Source organism: Euprymna scolopes, chromosome 13 (genome assembly GCF_053919585.1).
Source record: "Euprymna scolopes isolate OS-2025 chromosome 13, ASM5391958v1, whole genome shotgun sequence".
NCBI lineage: Eukaryota > Metazoa > Mollusca > Cephalopoda > Sepiida > Sepiolidae > Euprymna > Euprymna scolopes.
Window position 1 is genome coordinate 48,588,109 of NC_136494.1, and position 19,538 is coordinate 48,607,646.

Here is a 19,538-nt window from a genome sequence, read left to right on the forward strand (position 1 = left end):
GCAGGTCAACTTAAAAATGCACTCAGAGAGGCGGCCATCCACATTAAGTGCAAATTTAAGAAGGACAGAAACTTGGAACTATCTGTTGATGGGTTTATTTCAATAATAGGCGCAATGCTTATGAGTGAAAAGTCTAAGTGTGGAATGCAAACATCTATCCCCCACCTCATCAGGACAATGGACAATCACTATACCACAACTGGTATAGCATCTGAAGTACAAAGGTACTTGGATCGCGGTGTAAAATCCAATGTTGCCACCTCTCCCAAAATGCCACATTTATCTCTCAAGAACACCACCCGGCTCAGAAAAAGACACATAACACAATGAACCAACACACCTGACTCAACAGACAATCTCACCTGAACCATATGAGTATTAACAAACAAATTGATCCACACTAACATCAGCATCAAGAAGCCCATCAACAAACACTAAGTTTCCTTGTATGCCAGATATACTTCAGAGGCCTTCTCTGCTTTAAACACAATTGCAGATATCGACACCCACCCTGCACTCCATCATAGGCTCTTGCTGCAACATCGGACAACAACATACCAGGAAAGGAGAACCAAGATTTTCCTTTTGATCAGGCCGAGATGTGATGCCTCGTCCGACACAATCCAATATTAGTCATCACATACACCCACTGTTCACTGTTTGTCCACTTCACCTTCAACATCAGCGACACAAGCTTCTTCAACATTGCGATACTGGATTTTGGATGCTCGACATGCATCATACCGGTATCCTAGCTACCAGACAAGGCCTAGAAACACATGACCCACTCAGACGTCTAAGTAAAAAGCATCAACGGCAAAATCACAGCTCATATGAGATATTAATTGGTGATTGGAACTCATCCATATTCTGAAGCATAAATGCACTAATAACACCAATCCTGATCAACCAAAACATTCTATGCTCAGTTCCTACTTAATCAACAACAAGAAAATGAAGGTGGAGTTCAGACGCACACCCGCCCAAGGAGGTTCGACGCACACAGCCATCATCCTATGATCAACGTCACCAACCCACATACAACATCCATGCAGACATCATACAGGATCACTCAACAATCAGACCACATCCCAAACCCTGCACTTTAAAGGAAAAGATAATGTGGCTAAAAAAACACAGGACTCTCATTACCAAATCACTCCAACCAAGATGAATTAGAGGCCACTGCTAACCTACTGATTCGCTACACCGATATCATCAGTACCGAAAAGGGTGACAAGGGCACATTTATCCGACCCATTTGAATACCAACCAATGTCCAGTTGCGCAGTCAAAAACAGCACCCAATTGCTCAAGCCTTGGAAATGGAGGTCGATTTCGAGAAGCAGAGATCGATTCTGAGATCAATCGCATGGCAAACAAAGGCATCACTAAAACCTGAAGCGACCCCAAGGGCTTCAATAGCTCAGTATTTGCCATAGACAAGAAAAGCGGATCAGTTCACATCGTTGCCAATTTTACAAGAATACTAAACAAAGTGTAAGTCAACCGAGACCTCTATCCAATACAGAAGATTGATCACTTGTTTAACAAAATTGGCAAAGGCAACAGATACGTTGCCTCCCTCGATTTGCATAGCGGTACTGGCAGATCAAAATTGACAAGCAAGACCAACACAAAACAGCGTTTACATGGAAGGACGAGTGTTACCAGTACACATGCCTGGCATTTAGCCTTACCTCGGCTGGACAACACTTTTTCCTTTGTGTAGCAGAATTCCTTAGTCACAGTCTCTTCATGCGACAACATCTCGTCCTATATGACAACTTGGTGCATGCTAGGACATTTGGTGACTACATTCGCATGCTTTAACAACTATTTGCAGCCCTCTGAAAATTCAGACTCAAGCTGAACTCAGAGAAATGCTTTCTTCACACCCGACGCCAAATTTCTCAGCTGTATAATAAACAGCGAAGGTTCAAAGCTGACCCCGGATACATTCATGCCATCAGAGAAATGAAGCCCCCAACTTCAAGAAAAGAACTTCAAAGCATTTCAAGACATGCCTACACAAACAAGTGAAGTTGAGCATGTTCTCGAAGCTCATAACTCCCATATACGAGCTTAACAAGCCATTTCACTGGACAGAGAATGCTGACAAAGCCTTCAGAAAAATAAAGGAGCGATTATAATCCCCACAAGCCTTTCACACTCACTACAGATGCCAACAATTGGCAATCCTAATGCAAGAGGCCAACAACAGGAAAAAGAATATTGTTGCAGTCATATCTAATACTTTTAATTCCATGGAACAGAATTGGTCCACAACGGAACGCGAGGCATACGCCGTGAAGTAGGTGATATAGAAATTCGACTATTCTTAGTGCAACCACCCCTTCATCATCTTCAAATCACAGGTCACTGGCATGCCTGGACAAACATGAATTCAACCACACAAAAATACAAAGATGGATGGAGGAGATATCATTTTACAAATTTGTCTCGGAAAACGTGGAGGACGAGTCCAATGTTTGGGCTGATATGCTCAGCAGCGGCTGTGAACAAAAGAAAACCAAGACTCCATCCTGGCCAGAAAAAAACATTCACACTAAACGGCTCCAACCTACGCATTTACGTCCCGTCGTAGTGTATCGGTGACATTAACAGTCTGCAACTCGTCCCCAAGATGCACACACCACAGAATACCCACACACAAAACACATCAGTGATGCATTCTTCACCTACCATGCCAACTCCACCATTCCTGCCAAAAGAATCTACAACCACCTAGACATTGCAACCAAACAAAAAAACAAAAGTACAAGACCTTAGCTAAGATCATACATGCCTTTCAATCATCCCACCCAGACGGTCATCAAATTGACCACCGAGTCAAGCTGTTCAAGAGAAAATCGGATCAATTTTTTCTTTTTTTCTTGAGCTGGTAACTGCAATCTATATGATAAGAGACCACAAACATTTCTCAAGGCTGGTCCTACTATAAAAACTCTTAGCTGGATATCTATACCAAGCACACAATGCCAACAACCACTCAGAAATAACTTGGATGCAAGAACTCCTTTCCAGTTATTGGTGGGAATCCAAGAACAGTGGCATCCAAGCTTATGTGGACTCTTGCATTCATGTGTGAAATGCAAGAAAAACTACAGCAGACATACCCACTGGCCACTAGGCCGCTGCAAATGAGGGAAAAGACCATTTGACCATGTCTTCATAGACTTCATCACAATGCCCAACTCAACGGGAAAACATTACATACTCACGATATTGGACAGCTTCAGCTGATAGTTCACATCCATACCATGCATAAGAGACCATGCTATTGATCATACCATGCATAAAAGACCATGCTATTGATCATACCATACATAAAAGACCATGCTATTGATCATACCATGCATAAAAGACCATGTTATTGACACCGCCCATGACTTATACTAACTCTTCATATGGCACAGAGAGATCCTACACAGTCTCCTCTGACCATACCATGTACTTCACAGGGGAAGTCTACCAACGGTTCTATGAGCAGATGTCCATCACTCAGGAGCTCCACTGACCCTGGCATCCGCAAAGCTCAAGGAATATAGAGACAACACAGGACAATGAAGAACGCCCTCTACATGTTGTGTGAAGACAGTAACTGCGAGTGGACAGACATTCCTGAATCCGTCATTTCTTTCATGAATGCCACAACGAACAAGCCACCAGTGTCTTCCTGCATTATACAATCACAGGTTGCCACCCTAACATCAGCCTGTCAAAACTTCAGAGAAAGGAAGTCAGGACCAATGATTTGAGAACATACGGCATGCAAATCAACGACCTTCTAAGACAGGTTCACCACTGTGTCGCCCTGGCTAATGACAAAGCTGATTACAAAATGGAGAACTACGCAAACCAATTCACCGACAAGAACCCGCTCCAATTAGGAGACAAGCTGCTACTCCACTGGCTACAATCAGTCACAGCCCAATCACTTCACCTGCAATGGATAAGAAACTTAACAATTACCAAGACAAACAACATGATGTATCAAGTGCAAGACGAGAATGGCACCACAACCTGGATACACCATGCCTATATCTGTCATATAGCTCCACTCCCACCTCACCTTTTTATCACGAATTTACCATCCCCACCTTGTGACATCGATGAACAACACCCTTCAAACAACACCACATACAACTTTGATGAGACTCATCTCTCAACCAACCCAGGAAAATCCTAGCAAGAACGACAAAGGAACAACCCCATATGCTTCAGAGACTTTATCATGTAAATATGATTGAGATCTGAGAGGGGGCGCAATATTATATTGCATATTCCTCTATAGTTACATACACAAAACAGAAATCAGCAGTAACAGTAATAGTGACAATGATGGCAGCGCTAAGGCAAACCCCGTTCGCTGACACAAACTAAATGATCATACCAAATGCACACGACAGCATCAAAATATATTTCTTTCTATGTCTACGTCAACAGCATAATTCGCAAATCACCCCATTAAAGAAAACCGCTAGAGGAAACCATTCATCCAAAAAAGAATCGAATTCGAAGCACGAACATCACAACCAACGTCCCTCCGGCATGTACATAGACACAAATAATTAACCCATGGAACACTATAAGAGTACAATTCTCATTCGAATACATCCACAACTTTATCAGATTCAAGTTGATAAGGACAAATAAACATACTCCCCAGACAGATGACTCCCTGCTGTACATTAAAACGTGAAAACTAACACAAATCTAAAATGAAAATGATATATTCACGCTGGGAGTCACTCATGCTTACAACTACATCCACAGGACAAGTATAAATACAGCTGGTTTTTCGACAAGCAGAAAAGCAGGCTAGACCGCTGAGTAGTGAGGTTTGTCCCATCAGCAGCTTAAGACACCAACAGCAGCCAGCCATTGTCAACCCCACACCAGACGACATCTGCAGCAGCTTTCCAGACTACACCTCCTTCGCCACCAACTCTCAGAGCCTACCAACCAACTGCCATTCCTGTTCTAAGCAGCCGACAGACGTCCATGTCACTGGCATGTCCTGACAAAACCAACAGCTTCTACCACGATTGTATTGACCGTCAATAAAAATTTGAACTAATTTTCTTTGTCCTTGTCTCCATGTGCTCATTTTGTAAGTACATACTTTTGTGTCTGTACATACTTTTGTGTCTGTATATACTTTTGTGTCTGTACATACTTTTGTGTCTGTATATACTTTTGTGTCTGTATATACTTTTGTGTCTGTATATACTTTTGTGTCTGTATATACTTTTGTGTCTGTATATACTTTTGTGTCTGTATATACTTTTGTGTCTGTACATACTTTTGTGTCTGTACATACTTTTGTGTCTGTATATACTTTTGTGTCTGTATATACTTTTGTGTCTGTATATACTTTTGTGTCTGTACATACTTTTGTGTCTGTATATACTTTTGTGTCTGTACATACTTTTGTGTCTGTACATACTTTTGTGTCTGTACATACTTTTGTGTCTGTATATACTTTTGTGTCTGTATATACTTTTGTGTCTGTATATACTTTTGTGTCTGTACATACTTTTGTGTCTGTACATACTTTTGTGTCTGTACATACTTTTGTGTCTGTATATACTTTTGTGTCTGTATATACTTTTGTGTCTGTATATACTTTTGTGTCTGTACATACTTTTGTGTCTGTACATACTTTTGTGTCTGTACATACTTTTGTGTCTGTATATACTTTTGTGTCTGTACATACGTTTGTGTCTGTATATACTTTTGTGTCTGTATATACTTTTGTGTCTGTACATACTTTTGTGTCTGTATATACTTTTGTGTCTGTATATACTTTTGTGTCTGTACATACTTTTGTGTCTGTACATACTTTTGTGTCTGTACATACTTTTGTGTCTGTATATACTTTTGTGTCTGTATAGTTTCATCGTTTCTTCTGATGATAATTCTCTTATATTCCTTTTCACCTTGTTCTTTTTTTAATGCTATTTCAATTTCTTTTAGTGTTACCAATGAAAAATCTCTGCTTCTTATAATGCCTTTTGATGTATTTGATTTAGTGTTTGGATGTAGTTTGCATTTGATGTTGTGGAATGTATTCATTTTGAGCAGATTGCATGTTTCTTCATTTAAACTTCGACTAGCCGATTACCATTTTGAAGTTATTTTAACATTTATTGGATTTGACCTCCTACTTCACTAAAAATAAATTCTCACTATGCCCATGTTTGTGCATATCGAAAATACCATGGATGTAAGAGATTTTTCTCTTAAATCAATTAATAGAGATAATATTATAAGCCTAGAGGATGCCTGCATGCTACCTGTCAGTGAACCAGAGAGCCCTACAAATGAAAAGGCAACTTTCTGATTAGATGGAAAAAAAAACAACTCTTGTGGAGAATCAGTGGAGAGTAAATAGAAAACTATTAATAATAAAAATAAATTGAAAATTAATAAAGATTTTATTACCAAAAAAAAAAAGAAAAAAAAGAAAAAGGACATTAATTCCTTCTCATTATAAAACTTAAGGTTATAAATTATATTCTTACCAACTTCTATCACTGTATGAACGTTAGACTTCCATTCATTAGGACAACAACAATTTAAATACCTCTTCAGTGTTTATTATTTGCTATAGTTTTCTCTTATAATTAAAACCTTTACTAAAAATAATCTGCTCTTTCATTATCTCACTACAACTCTATAACAACTGTAAACTTACAAAAAATCGTATTATAGAATTTACTTCATTATTCAAAGAGGTTATTTACCTTAACATTGAAACCAAATTTTCCTTGATCATCTGGTTTCATCTTGATTGTAACGAGTCCCTGACTATCTGTATAACCATTCCCATTGGGCTGAAAAGATAAAACATAACATTTATCCTCAGTGGTGACAGTAAAACATAAAAAATAAAAAGTTACAGAAATATCAATACTTTTGATAAATCTACCTATCTATAAAAGTGTCTGTTGGTGTGTGTGTGTATGTGTACATTTCTCTACACAATAACTTTGTCAATTTTTAGTCTACAGACTCGAAATTTGATATACAGGGTACTGAGATTTGGGGAAATCTTTGTAATCCGTTTTCGGCCAGAAATTTGACTGTTAAGGGGTCAAAGTTCAACGATTTGACCTTTGAGAACTCTACCAAATTCCTCCGACAATTTTTGGTCTAACCACTTGAAATTTTAGATATAGGTTCGTTGGAGATGGATCTAACTTAATAACTTGATTTGAGCCCAAAACAATAAATGTTAAGGGGTCATAATAGGGGTCAAAGTTTTAAAAAATTGACCGTCTTTTTTTTTCTTTTTTTTTGCTCAACATACACCTCCAAACACCCGGGCAATGCCGGACTGAAATGCTAGTAATTATAGAAAATAAAAAAAAATCATAGCCAAAACATAAATCAATGTTGGTTAAGAGAAAATCCTGAACACACATTTTTCGAAAAAGACAAGTTTAGCAGATTATAAAGGTAATCATATAGAATAGGAATCAAAATGTGTTACAAAATTGAAAACCTTCACTAACAATAAAATAAAAAAAGTTGTCTATGTGTAAGATAATGGAAACAAATGATGTGGAAAAGATATATTTGGATGTTGATGCTATTATGAAGCATAGGGAGAGGCAAGCATTAGTGTGATTGCAGGAATTAGGAATTGATGGAGTAACTTCAGGGAACAACTAGCAGAGAGTTACCACTGTCAATCAAGAGAAAAGTCTATTAGGCATGTGTATGCAGTGTGATTAATGTACTAAAGTAAAACCTGGTGAGTGTGTGTTGAGAACATGCATTGTACGGAGAGAAATGATGATAGAATGATAGAATGGAAGCGTAAGACTGGTTTAGATCTGAAATGTCAGAGGAAGATTGAATCTGGACAAAATAGAAAGATATATGCAAAACTGGAGACTTCAATGCTACGGCCATGTTGAAAGAATTGATGAGAGTTTTAGAGTAGATGAGGTATCAGGTTCAGTTCACAGGAGCAAGATCAACAAAAGGTCAACATGTGAGAAAGTGATAAGAATTAATTTGAAAAAAGAAGACCTGGCTGTGTTGTATATTCATATACAGAAAATGCTGGGTTACCTAATTGAAGTGAAAGTGGGCAATTGTCAGTGTTATGAAATATGAAATATTCAGAGAGAATGTTTCAATAATAAAAGAAAGAAATGTTATTTGAAAAGATTTGGTATTTTAGAATAAAATATTATGCTAAATATTCATATAATAAAATTTAGTTATGAACACAATGACATGAAACAAGAGCTGATCTCGTTATATGACATCAGAGAGTCAACTAACAAAGAAATGATTTTCATATATTGGAGAACAGACTTATTAGATTTAAGCGGTAATTTGAGCGGGGATTTAGTTTGAGAGTTGGAGTTGTCAGTCGTGGCTGAGAAGTTAGAGAGATGTAATCATCATAGGGAAACAGTGTGCACTCCGAGAGCAGAAGTACCAATCATGAAAATAAATATTATATGTAAAATATAATTTAGTTTTCATGCATTTTCAGGAGCATGTCAGAGAACAATACATCAAAGGGTTGCCATTTAGAAAAAAAAGTGGTAGTAGACAGGCAAGCTCGAACCCGTCACATGAAGGTGCAAAAAAAAGTGAAAGAAAAACTGACATCTTACCGCTACTCCATGACACGATCGAAAGTCTAAAATGTTCAAATTTAATGTAGTCATTACAGAATTGGCGTTGTTTTTTAAACCTTTCACGAAAGCAAATTAGACACAAGGTCGTTTTTAAACAGCTTCTCCAAAAAAGGGGTCACTCTGGCAGTATCCAAAATAAATAGTAATTTGATCAGTATGAAGGATTTCCCCAACATTGACCAAGGATCAATTACAGAACAGATACTACCCGGCCCGACGTTCCAATAATTTCCCTTTTTCTTAATTGCCCATTTTGCCTTTTATATAATAGACTAGTGGGGGTACCCGGCATTGCCCGAGTGTTTGGAGGTGTGTGTGCTCTTAAATAAAAAAAAAAAAAAGTTTTGCTAAGTAGGTAGGATCGAACCCGAAGCTCTGAGGCGAAGTTGGAAAAAAAAAAACGTGAGACGTTAACAGCTCTGCCAGCAAGAAAGAGTAAGTGAAAGACGTTTGAATTTATTTAAATAGAATTGACAGGTGCCCGCTTAATGAGAACAAACAGAGGTCGCAGAGTTAAGATTTACGATGACGTAAGCAATGGCTACTTTGCAGTTAACATTTTCTGTGGGACAGTTTTTAATGAGGTGAACCCCAACTTTGGGGAGGAAAAGCAGCTCCCCCGTTTATTAGGGGAGTGTTGTCCAAATGAAAGCAATCATCTGATATGACAGTGAAAAGCCAACATTGATCAAATATTTACATTGCTTAATTCGAATTCAGTTTCGCTTTTTTTATACTGAAAGAAACACGCGGCGATCTAAAAATCTGAAAAAAATAGCGTTTAAAAGTCGGGCAAATTAAATACACAGGCGACTCCCATTGTTAAGTCATACATATCATCTAGACAGCATATAAAAAGTTTTAAGAAGGAGTGAGTTGACCGAGAAGCTGTGGAAAAAAGCCTTTAGTGGACATACACAAAAATGCACACACTAACACATTTTCGCTTTTAAATATATATATATATATATAAACTAGCTTGGGTGCCCGGCGTTGCCCGGGTATTTGGTGGAAGTAGGCAGACATGCTCGAACCTTTACCGCAAAGGAGGAAAAGTGAAAAAGAAAAAAAAGTGATGTTTTTGCTGTTGCGCCAATCGACAAACTTGAAGTGATCAATGTTCAAATTAAGGCTAGTCAATTGAAAAGAGGGGTTGACTTTCAAAAATATCGGTGAAAAAAATCGACCCTTCTCTATAGAAAAGTGCTCAGTTGAGGGTGAATGGATAATTGTTTTTAGCCAATTTTTGGATATTTGTCATCTGAAGGGTCGAGCTTCAAAATGATAATAGTCTCGTGAAAATCCGTCATCTCTGTCAAAAGTTTTAGGTAGACATACAAACATTCATACATACATACATACATACATACATACATATAAACAAACAGATGAGATTTATATTATAGACTAGCCTGGATGTTCGGTGTTGCCCGAGTGTTTGGAGGTGTGTGTTGAGCAAAAACAAAAAATAAATAAAATCAAAAAAAAGAGATGGCAGGTAGGCGGAAAAGAAAGTAGAGGTGTGTGTAAGAGTGCTGGTTGAGCAAAAAAAAAAACAAAAGTGGTAGAAGGCAGGTAAGCTCGAACACGTACTGTGAAGAAGGAAACGAAAGTGAAAAAATAAATGTGATGTGTTAGCTGTTGCACCCATCGCTAAACCGGAAGTGATATAGGATTAAATTAAGGCTAAAGAATCCAAAAGAGGCGATGACTTTCAAAAATATTGGCAAAAAAGCGACCCCTCCCCATAGAAAAGTACCCAGTTGAGGGTGAAGGAATTAATGTTTTTGGCCAATTTTTTTATATCTGTCGTCTGAATGGTAGGGCTTCAAAATGATACTAGTCTTGTGAAAATCGAAAGTTTTTGCAAGACATACAAACATACATTCATACATACATTTAAACAGACAGGTTAGATTTATATTATAGACTAGCTGGGGTGCCCGGTGTTGTCCGGGTGTTTGTCAGTGTGTGTGTGTAGGAAAAAAATGGCAGGCTGGAACAGCGAAAGAGGAAAAGAACATGAAAAAAAGAGAAAAAAAAGTGTTAGTAGACAGGTGGGCTTGAACCCGATGCCTTGAGGTAAAGTCAGAAAAATAAGTAAAAAAAAATGTGACATGTTACTGCTACGCTAAGAGAGTAGGAGAAGTAAGAATCGTTGAAATTAAACGCTTAAAAAACGCAGGTGTTTAAACGAACGTCTGCTTTTCTAGGTCAAACATCATGCCATAGAGAAATGAAATCACACACAGCCAATTTGCTGGACATACAAAAAAAAAAGCTTGAAGCTTTCTGCATATTTGTTTGTTTCCCCAAGATGTTGGGGAAAACCAGCTCCACACAATAAGAGGAGTGTCCAAATAAATACCAGTTGTCTGATATGACGGGTTCTCTCCACATTGATCAAAACTCATTGCTTTCTGGATGTCATGGCATGAAAGGCCGAGAACATGACTTCATTTTTGTAGTTTCGCTTTCATATACGAAAAACACAAACAAACATATGAGAGGAAGAAATAGCGCAAATTTTGTAACATAAAAGTCGCTCAAGTAAAAGATAGACACAACCTCCTGGAAGTATAATAATCTAGGAAGTGTATAAAAAGTTCTAAAAAATGGTAACCCCCCTCGAGCCCCCCCCCCCCTGAAAAAAGCCTTTGCCGTCATGCAAAAAAGTGCACACACAAACACACACATTTTTGCTTTTATATAATAGACTAGCGGGGGTGCCTGGCGTTTCCCAGGTGTTTGGAGGTTTAAAAGAAAAAAAAAGTTTTGATAAGCAGGTAAGGCTCGAACCTGAAGCCTTGAAAGAAAAACTGATAACTTACTGAGATGCTACGAGAATGGTTGAAATTAAACAATTAAAAAGTTAAGTGACAGGTGCGTAAATTTAATGAGGTCAAACATCACGTGATAGGGGAATGAAATCATGCACTTAACTTTGGCTGCAAGCCAGTTTCTGTGTATTTGGGGAAAACTAGCTCCCCATAAAAAGGATAATATCCAACTGAATAACAATTGTCTGATATGACGGGTTATGCCTGCATTGATTAAAGCTCATTGCTTTCTGGATGACCCTGGCACGGGTGCCAGGAAGACCCATTTGCTCCGGGTTCAGTTTGATGTTTTTATACAGAAAAGCAAAACAAACACATGGAGAGTAAAAAATAGTGTGTAAAAGTTGCTCAAATAAAAGATAGATGCAACCTCCTTTCATAAATCTTAGGTAATATATAAAAAATTGTAAAAATTAGTGACCCCCCCTCCGAGCGCCCCCTCCCTCCAACCCGAGCGCCCCCTCCCTCCAAAAGCCTTTACTGGACATACAAAAAATGTGCACACACTAACACACATTTTCTCTTTTATATTATAGACTAGCATGGGTGCTCGGCCTTGCCCGGGTGTTTGTCGGTGTGTTGATAGGAAAAAAAAAAAAAGTTTTGGTAGGCAGGTAGGCTTGAACCTGAAGCCTTGAGGCGAAGGTGGAAAAGAAAATGATAACTTGATAATTACCGCAACACTAAGCCAGTTTCCCCAAGATATTAGGGAAAATCAGCTCCCCATAAAAAGGGGAGTGTATAAATGAATAGCAATCATCTGATATGAAGGGTTTTACCTGCATTGATCAAAGCTCATTGCTTTCTGGACGTTCTTGGCACGAGTGCCAGGGAGCTCCATTTGCTATGGATTCAGTTTCACTTTTATACGGAAAAGCCAAACAAACAGACGAGAGTAAAAAAATAGCGCAAAAATAGCATGTAAAGTTGCTTAAATAAAAGATAGAGACAACCTCCACACATTTTGCCTTTTATAAATTTTTTTAGATGGTATTTTTACAAATACCATGGTTGTTAAACAGAGGAAACCAGACATTTCCTGTAGAAACATTTTTTTCATGTTTACATGTGAACTGTAAACATTTAATATAAATTACGAGCATTATTTTTGGGTGGTGACTAAATAATAATCCTATTTTAGTCTGGAAAATTCATAAATTTTTATTTATTTTATGAATTTAATTTCAGAAATGTTACGCTAATATTGAGAACATGAAAAAATGAAATCGATTTATAAAAAATAAAACAGTTTGGTTTGTAATGTGAAGATTGTTTGAAGTTCATAAAGTGTCATTATCACTTAGTCAAACAAGAATTTTCCATCATGTTTTTATTGCCAAGTAGTCATTAATTTAAGAATTAAGATAATGCTTCACTCCTTAAAAGAAACTAAAACAATGAAAACTTCTAAGTAGTACATTACCTTATCTACAGTAAATATTGGAAAGTGATCCCTAACTAAGGGCAATAACTTTTCTTAACTTCAGAGTTAAGGGACATAACTCTCACATGATCTCTTCTTCAATACATCATCTACTTAGCAAAATTTTATTTCATTATATTTATTTGTTTTTTTTAATAGGAGTACACAGTCTGTTTAAAGGTGTGAAGAGCTTTATAGATTTAGTTACTGTGGGGCCTTTATACATCTTCAGGATCTTCTTGGCTTGGGAGTAGATCTGCAAGATCATTTGTAATTCTGTGGTTGGCTGCTTTATTTGTGTAGGTGATGCCTGGTCTCAGACTTCATGTCTGGGGATTACCTGTTCTGAAGTGTGTGTGGTGTTGGAACATTTTTTTTTTTTTTAATGGAGAGTAGAGAATGCTTTGTGGATGCGTTATCAGCAGCTCCAGTTACTCTTTGTCCCTCAGTCCTCAATTTTTAATGAGTGATTTTTCTGACAAAGGGAGAAAAAGCTGTATTCTAGGTTGGCAGTATTTTGCGTGAACAGTCGTCAGAGATGGCGGAAATTTTCTGTTTCTATGTCTATCCTTGTAGCTATGTCACTAGTAAGGGGGCTGGAGGTAAATGTTTTATCTGGGCTGACGTTATCCGCCTGATAGTCAGGTACCCAAACCTTAGATTAACCACTAAGGAGGCTGTCCTATCAGCAAGTGCAAAGTACTGAGGCTGCTGTATTGCCATTTGGTGAATGGATTCTGAACCATCCAGTAGCTTCTGGAGGGGCCTCTCGATGCCATATTAGTGGGTAATTGTTACGGCTTTACCTTATCATGTTCTATAAAAAAAAAAATTCTTGGTTTCTTTTTCTCTTTTAGTTTCCCCTTTTTTGTCCTACTCTAAGCAAGTCTGACGACCTAGTCCACAAATTCCAAAATTTCATCATGAGAAGTTTCAAGAAAAAATACACGATTAAACCGGATCTCCAACTTCCAACATAGACCCACACTACCATGTCTCCTTCTCCAACATCCGGGGTCTGCGTTCTAACCTTCCAGAGGTTGAAACACAATTACAGGATACTAAACCTGACCTTTTATTTTTAAGCGAAACTGGCATTGGACAGACTATTTCACTAAATGAGTTCGTGATTAAAGGATACTCTAACTTAACTTCTAAATCTGACCCCCAAGATCGCCATGGGCATGGAATATGTGCCTATATTAAAGATTGCTTCCCATGAGGTAGGAACATCTCCAGAGAAGATCCTAACTTACCCTATATGTGCTTCCGGGTTGTACTTGCCAAACTAATCAAAAACCTTGATTCCAGTAAAGCAACTGGCCCTGACGGTATTCCAATTATAGTACTCAAAAAACTTCAACCAGAACTAGTGCCCATACTTACAAAACTGTTTAAACGTTGTCTTAAGGAGAATAGCTTCCCATCATCCTGGAAAATCTCATCAGTATGCCCTGTATTTAAGAATTCAGGTGATCGTTCATCCCCCTCTCAGTACAGACCAAGAAGTCTCCTGTGCATCATGAGTAAATTGCTGGAATCTGTGTTAAATAGAGATGTAATCAACCATCTCAACAAAAATAACCTTCTTAGTGACACGCAATATGGTTTCCATTCTGCTAGATCTACAGCAGATGTGCTTACAGTTATATCTCACAGGATTAGCGAATCTCTTGACAGAAGCAACTTTCTAGGGCAATTGCTCTTGCCATATCAAAGGTCTTTGATAGGGTATGGCATAAAGGTTTACTTCACAAGATCTCCAGCTACGGTATAGCTGGAAATGTCTTCTCAATTATTAAATCATTTCTCTCGGATAGGTTCATAAGAGTAGTTGTTCATGGGCAAAAATCAATAGCTCACAGTATTAATGCTGGAGTCCCTCGGGGGTCCACCCTGGGCCCAACTCTCTTCCTGATCTACATTAATGAGCTTCCAAATCACATCCTTACATCATTCGTAGACATTTTTGCTGATGATACTACCATCTATGGTAGCACATCTAAGACAGTAAACGACCAAGTTCTCTCCGATTCTGTCTCCTCTGATCTTGAGCACGTGCTACAATGAGGAAAGGAGTGGCTGGTTACTTTTAATGCATCTAAAACCAAGCTTCTATCTTTACATCATCAACGTTCTGATCCCCATCTGGCATCAATTAAAATGAATGGCTCTCATCCTGGGGAGGCCTCAAGTTTGGACAAGCTTCTGGGCTTGACCTTTACTCCTAATCTTAAATGGAATACGTACATCAAATCTGTTGCCAAGGCCTCTGGAAAAATGGTGGGATCTTTCTATCGATCCAGTAGATATCTCACTGCTGATGCAATTCTCTATCTATATAAGAGCCAGGTATGTCCAAGGATGGAATACTGTTGCCACATCTGAGCAGGAGCTGTTAGAAAGGACTTGTGCTGCCTTGATAGGGTTCAAAATAGACTTTGTGGCCTCATAGGAGATGTCCTTTTTTCTTCGCTGCAACCTCTATCGCACAGAAGAGATGTTGCAAGTTTGTCTCTGCTTTATCGTTATTTTCATGGAAAGTGTTCAACTGAGCTTCAATCTATGGTCCCCCCTCGCCAAACTTTCACAAGAAACACTCGTCTAGCTGTAAACACTATCAATAATTCCCACCACTCTTTATCTGTGCTTAAACCTAAACGTAGATTCCATGATCAAAGCTTCTTTCTTAAAACTGCACGCCTGTGGAATTGTCTTCTGTTTTTCTGCTTTCCAGCTGTCTATAATATGGTTGTCTTCAAGTCCAACGTACGAGGGACGTGCAATAAGTAATGCCCCTGACCCACTTTCAGTTGTCTGATCTAGCTGAAATTTTGCATGTGCAATGATTTATATCTCTACGAGTTATGTGGCAAATTACAGCTCTGAACTAATTGTGATTTCTGTTTTACAGGTGTTTGAACTGAGTCAGGTGTGAAATGGAGCCTGTTGAATGTCGAGCAGTAATCCAGTTTTTGTATTTGAAAGGACGCACACCACAGGAGACTTTTGATGAAATGAAAGAAACTTATGGTGATAATGCCCCATCATATGACCTTGTAAAATGCTGGCATCGTGAATTCAAACATTGCTGGAAGTCTATGGAAACAGCTCCCAGACCTGGTCCCCCCCCCTTCTGCCATTGATGAGGCATCTGTCCGTCAAGTTGAGGCTGCCATTTTGGAAGATCGGCGCATTACTATTCGCCAAATAGCCCAAGATGTCAAGATTAGTATAGGATCTGTGGAAACTATCATTCATGACCATTTGCATATGCATAAGGTATCTGCCAGATGGATTCCCAGGTTGCTCACACCATTCCAGAAGCGAGAACGCGTTGAGTGCTAGAGGATGAATTTGGAAATGTGCCAAGAAGATGAGTCAAAGTTTTTCAAAAAACTGATTACACAGGATGAAACCTGCGTCCATCACTATGATCCAGAGACTAAAGCTCAGTCAATGCAGTGGAAGCACTTGGACTCACCACCTCCAAAGAAGGCAAGGGTGCAGCCCTCCGCTGGCAAGGTCATGCTCACAGTCTTCTGGAACCAGGACGGAGTAGTGATGACAGATTTCCTGGCAAAGGGTAACACAATTACAGGAGCCTATTATGCTTCACTTTTGAGGAAATTAAAGGAAGCTATCAAAATCAAGAGGCGAGGCAAGATCAGCAAAGGTACCCTCCTCCTGCAGGACAACGCTCCGGTCCACAACTCGCATGTTGCCAGATCAGAAGCACGGGCGTGTGGTTATGAAATCCTCCTGCATCCTCCCTACTCTCCTGACCTTGCACCCTCTGACTTTCACCTCTTCCCAGCCATGAAGTTGTTTTTGAAAGGAAAGCGTTTCCCAGATGATGCAGCCTTGATTTCTCAAGTCATGTCGTGGTTGGAGGACCAACCTGAGGTGTTCTACAAAAAAGGTCTCCAGAGCTGCATCAAACGATGGGAGAAATGCATAACTCTGGGTGGTTCCTATGTAGAGAAAGACTAATAACTGTGCCAAGTTTCGTTGCTCTACTGCTATGAGAAGTGGGTCAGGGGCATTACTTATTGCACACCCCTCGTAAACAAGTTTCTGATGAGCCGTTTCACTTAAGTTAACAAATTTACTGAACTTCCATTACTATCGATTACTATATTGTCCTTTTGACTACTGTACACTCTTTAATCCTTATCGTTGAGTGGCCTCTCAGCCTTGATAAGTGGTAACGCCTATGTAAAAAAAAAAAGAAAGTTCCCTTTGTGATGCCATTCTTCAGATGTATGTGGTTGATCAGGTTTACCTTCAAGTATTGAGTTTATTTTAGTTGGTTTGATGAATTGCCTATTGCTTTGCCAAATGTTACTGAACTATATTGGAAGTTGATGTTGCAGCAGAATGCTAAGTAATTTTAGCCTCCCATTGCTTTGTCTTCTGATGTTGGACATAAACTTTCTACTCTACAGTTAGAGGTGGGTATTGTCTGTTATGCTGCTTGTCATAATAGCTCTTTAATCTGTCCTTCTACTGCTGTAATTCTGTTCTTGTCTGAACTTTCTTATCCAGTTTCCTTTCCTTTAGCAGTATTTTTTTGCATATTCTAACCATCCTCTTGGCAAATCCGTTAAATTTCAGATAACGTGGAAATGATATCTTTTGTAGGAAGCTGTAAGATTTGAAAAGACTTTAAATTCCTTGCTGACGAACTGTAGATCATTGTCCGAGTATACAACTTCCAATACACCTCGTTCTTCAAATATTACCTTTATATTTTTGATGACGGCTACTGATGAATGGAGTGGAGGTATCGTATGAATGGGCTTCAGCTGTATTTGTCTGGTCCAAACAGATATTCTCTCACAGCTATTGAGAATAAATCTGTGCTGACATATTGCCAAGGTAAGTAGGAGTTTCATGCTAGTGCGTTTTGGCACTGACGTAGCTAGACTAAACGTCACCCGGGGCAGTCCATTCAAATGTCACCCCACTGACTCCCACTTCACCCTATGCTGAATGGTTAACTATCTTAAATATTCATACATGCTCTACTTACTTCCTGATTGGTACGTTATTGCTTACATGTACAATCACAGATAAAATGAGATACAAAAAAAAAAAAACAATCAAATTGTGAAATGCAACTGTTCATAATACCACAATAATAATAAACTTATTTACTAGTATAAAACCCGGGTACGAAAACCTTTTTAGGAAGGATAACATAAGTGTATACTATGACGAGTCACTTAGTAAATGGATGAAAAAATAAATTGTTGTTATGAAGAAGAAAAAGGGGCATTAGAAACGCAGTCAAATAGAAACGCTGAAAAAAAAAGAGAAAAAAAAAAAAGGAAAATTCAGTGAGAAAAGAAGTAAGACGTTTATAAAAAAAAACAAAAAAAAAAACTGAGTTAATAATCTTTTTTTTATATTTAAATCTACACTAGAAAGAAAAATATGCAGTTTTGTTACTGCGATTTTTCCAACCCTTTACAAGGGTTTCCAGGCAGATATCGAGAAGAACTGGGATATATTGAGACACTTAACTAATCGAAGTTAGCAGACGCTAAAAAATTTAAATTAATTTTTTTATTTAATTATTTTTTTGACAAAGTTCACTCTTAAAAGTTTCTAGGTAATAAATGATAATGAATCTTTAAACTTTCTGGACCCTACTACACCCACGATAATGAACCACGTCGAGAGAATGTGGAGGGAAGCAAAGCAAAGAAACAAAATTGAATGTGGGACCAACGGGGAACTTATCAGAAAGCTACCTGACATAGTTCATGTGGAGATAGAAATTCAAAGATCTTTGTATTATGAACCAGGTAACTAAATATAACCCTATAATGAACCTGGTAGCTGAATACAAATCTCAGCTTCCTTCCACTTTCTCTAACGTCCTCTTTTCTATCTTTGCGGTTATCGTCTTCTCTTGCAGCAACAGAAAATTTGCCAACCACCCTACCCTCTACATTAAAAATTTTACAGTTTTGTTTCATTAAATTTGAAAATGACATGTGTAAAAAAGAAATTTTCGTTATTTACATTTTCATTCTGTTTTGTAGTTGTATTTATATAAAACAAAAACAAACAAAAATGAAAGAATAGTATTACAAATCGGGGTCAAAACAAATCCCATTAAATATATATATTTTTTTTTTACATAGGCGTCACCACTTATCAAGGCCGATCGGCCACTCAAGGATAAGGGTTAAAGAGTGTAGAGTAGTCAAAAGGACAATATAGTAATCGATAGTGATGGAAGTTCGGTAAATTTGTTAACTTAAGTAGAACGGCTCATCAGAAACTTGTTCACGTTGGACTTGAAGACAACCATATTATAGACAGCTGGAAAGCAGGAAAACGGAAGACAATTCCACAGGCGTGCAGTTCTGAGAAAGAAGCTTTGATCATGGAATCTATGTTTAGGTTTAGGCACAGATAAAGAGTGGGGAAAATTATTGATAATGTTTTCAGCTAGTCTAGTGTTTCTTGTGAAAGTTTGGCGAGGGGGGACCATAGATTGGAGCTAAGTCGAACACTTTCCATGAAAATAACGATAAAGCAGAGACAAACTCGCAACATCTCTTCTGTGAG

General features: G+C 38.3%; 1 protein-coding gene across 9 annotated transcripts in view; it reads right to left on the reverse strand.

The window, feature by feature from the left end:
• LOC145292010 (tyrosine-protein phosphatase non-receptor type 4-like) overlaps positions 1 to 19,538 on the reverse strand; it is a 973,203-nt gene that overhangs the window by 175,767 nt on the left and 777,898 nt on the right. For all 9 annotated transcript variants that reach the window (XR_013869534.1, XM_080138005.1, XM_080138003.1 and 6 more), the window contains one exon: positions 6,774 to 6,863. Coding sequence is in view for 8 of the 9 variants with exons in the window: in XM_080138005.1 (XP_079994131.1) it covers positions 6,774 to 6,863 (90 nt within the window). In the remaining variant the exon portion in view is untranslated. The remainder of the gene's footprint in view (positions 1 to 6,773; positions 6,864 to 19,538) is intronic.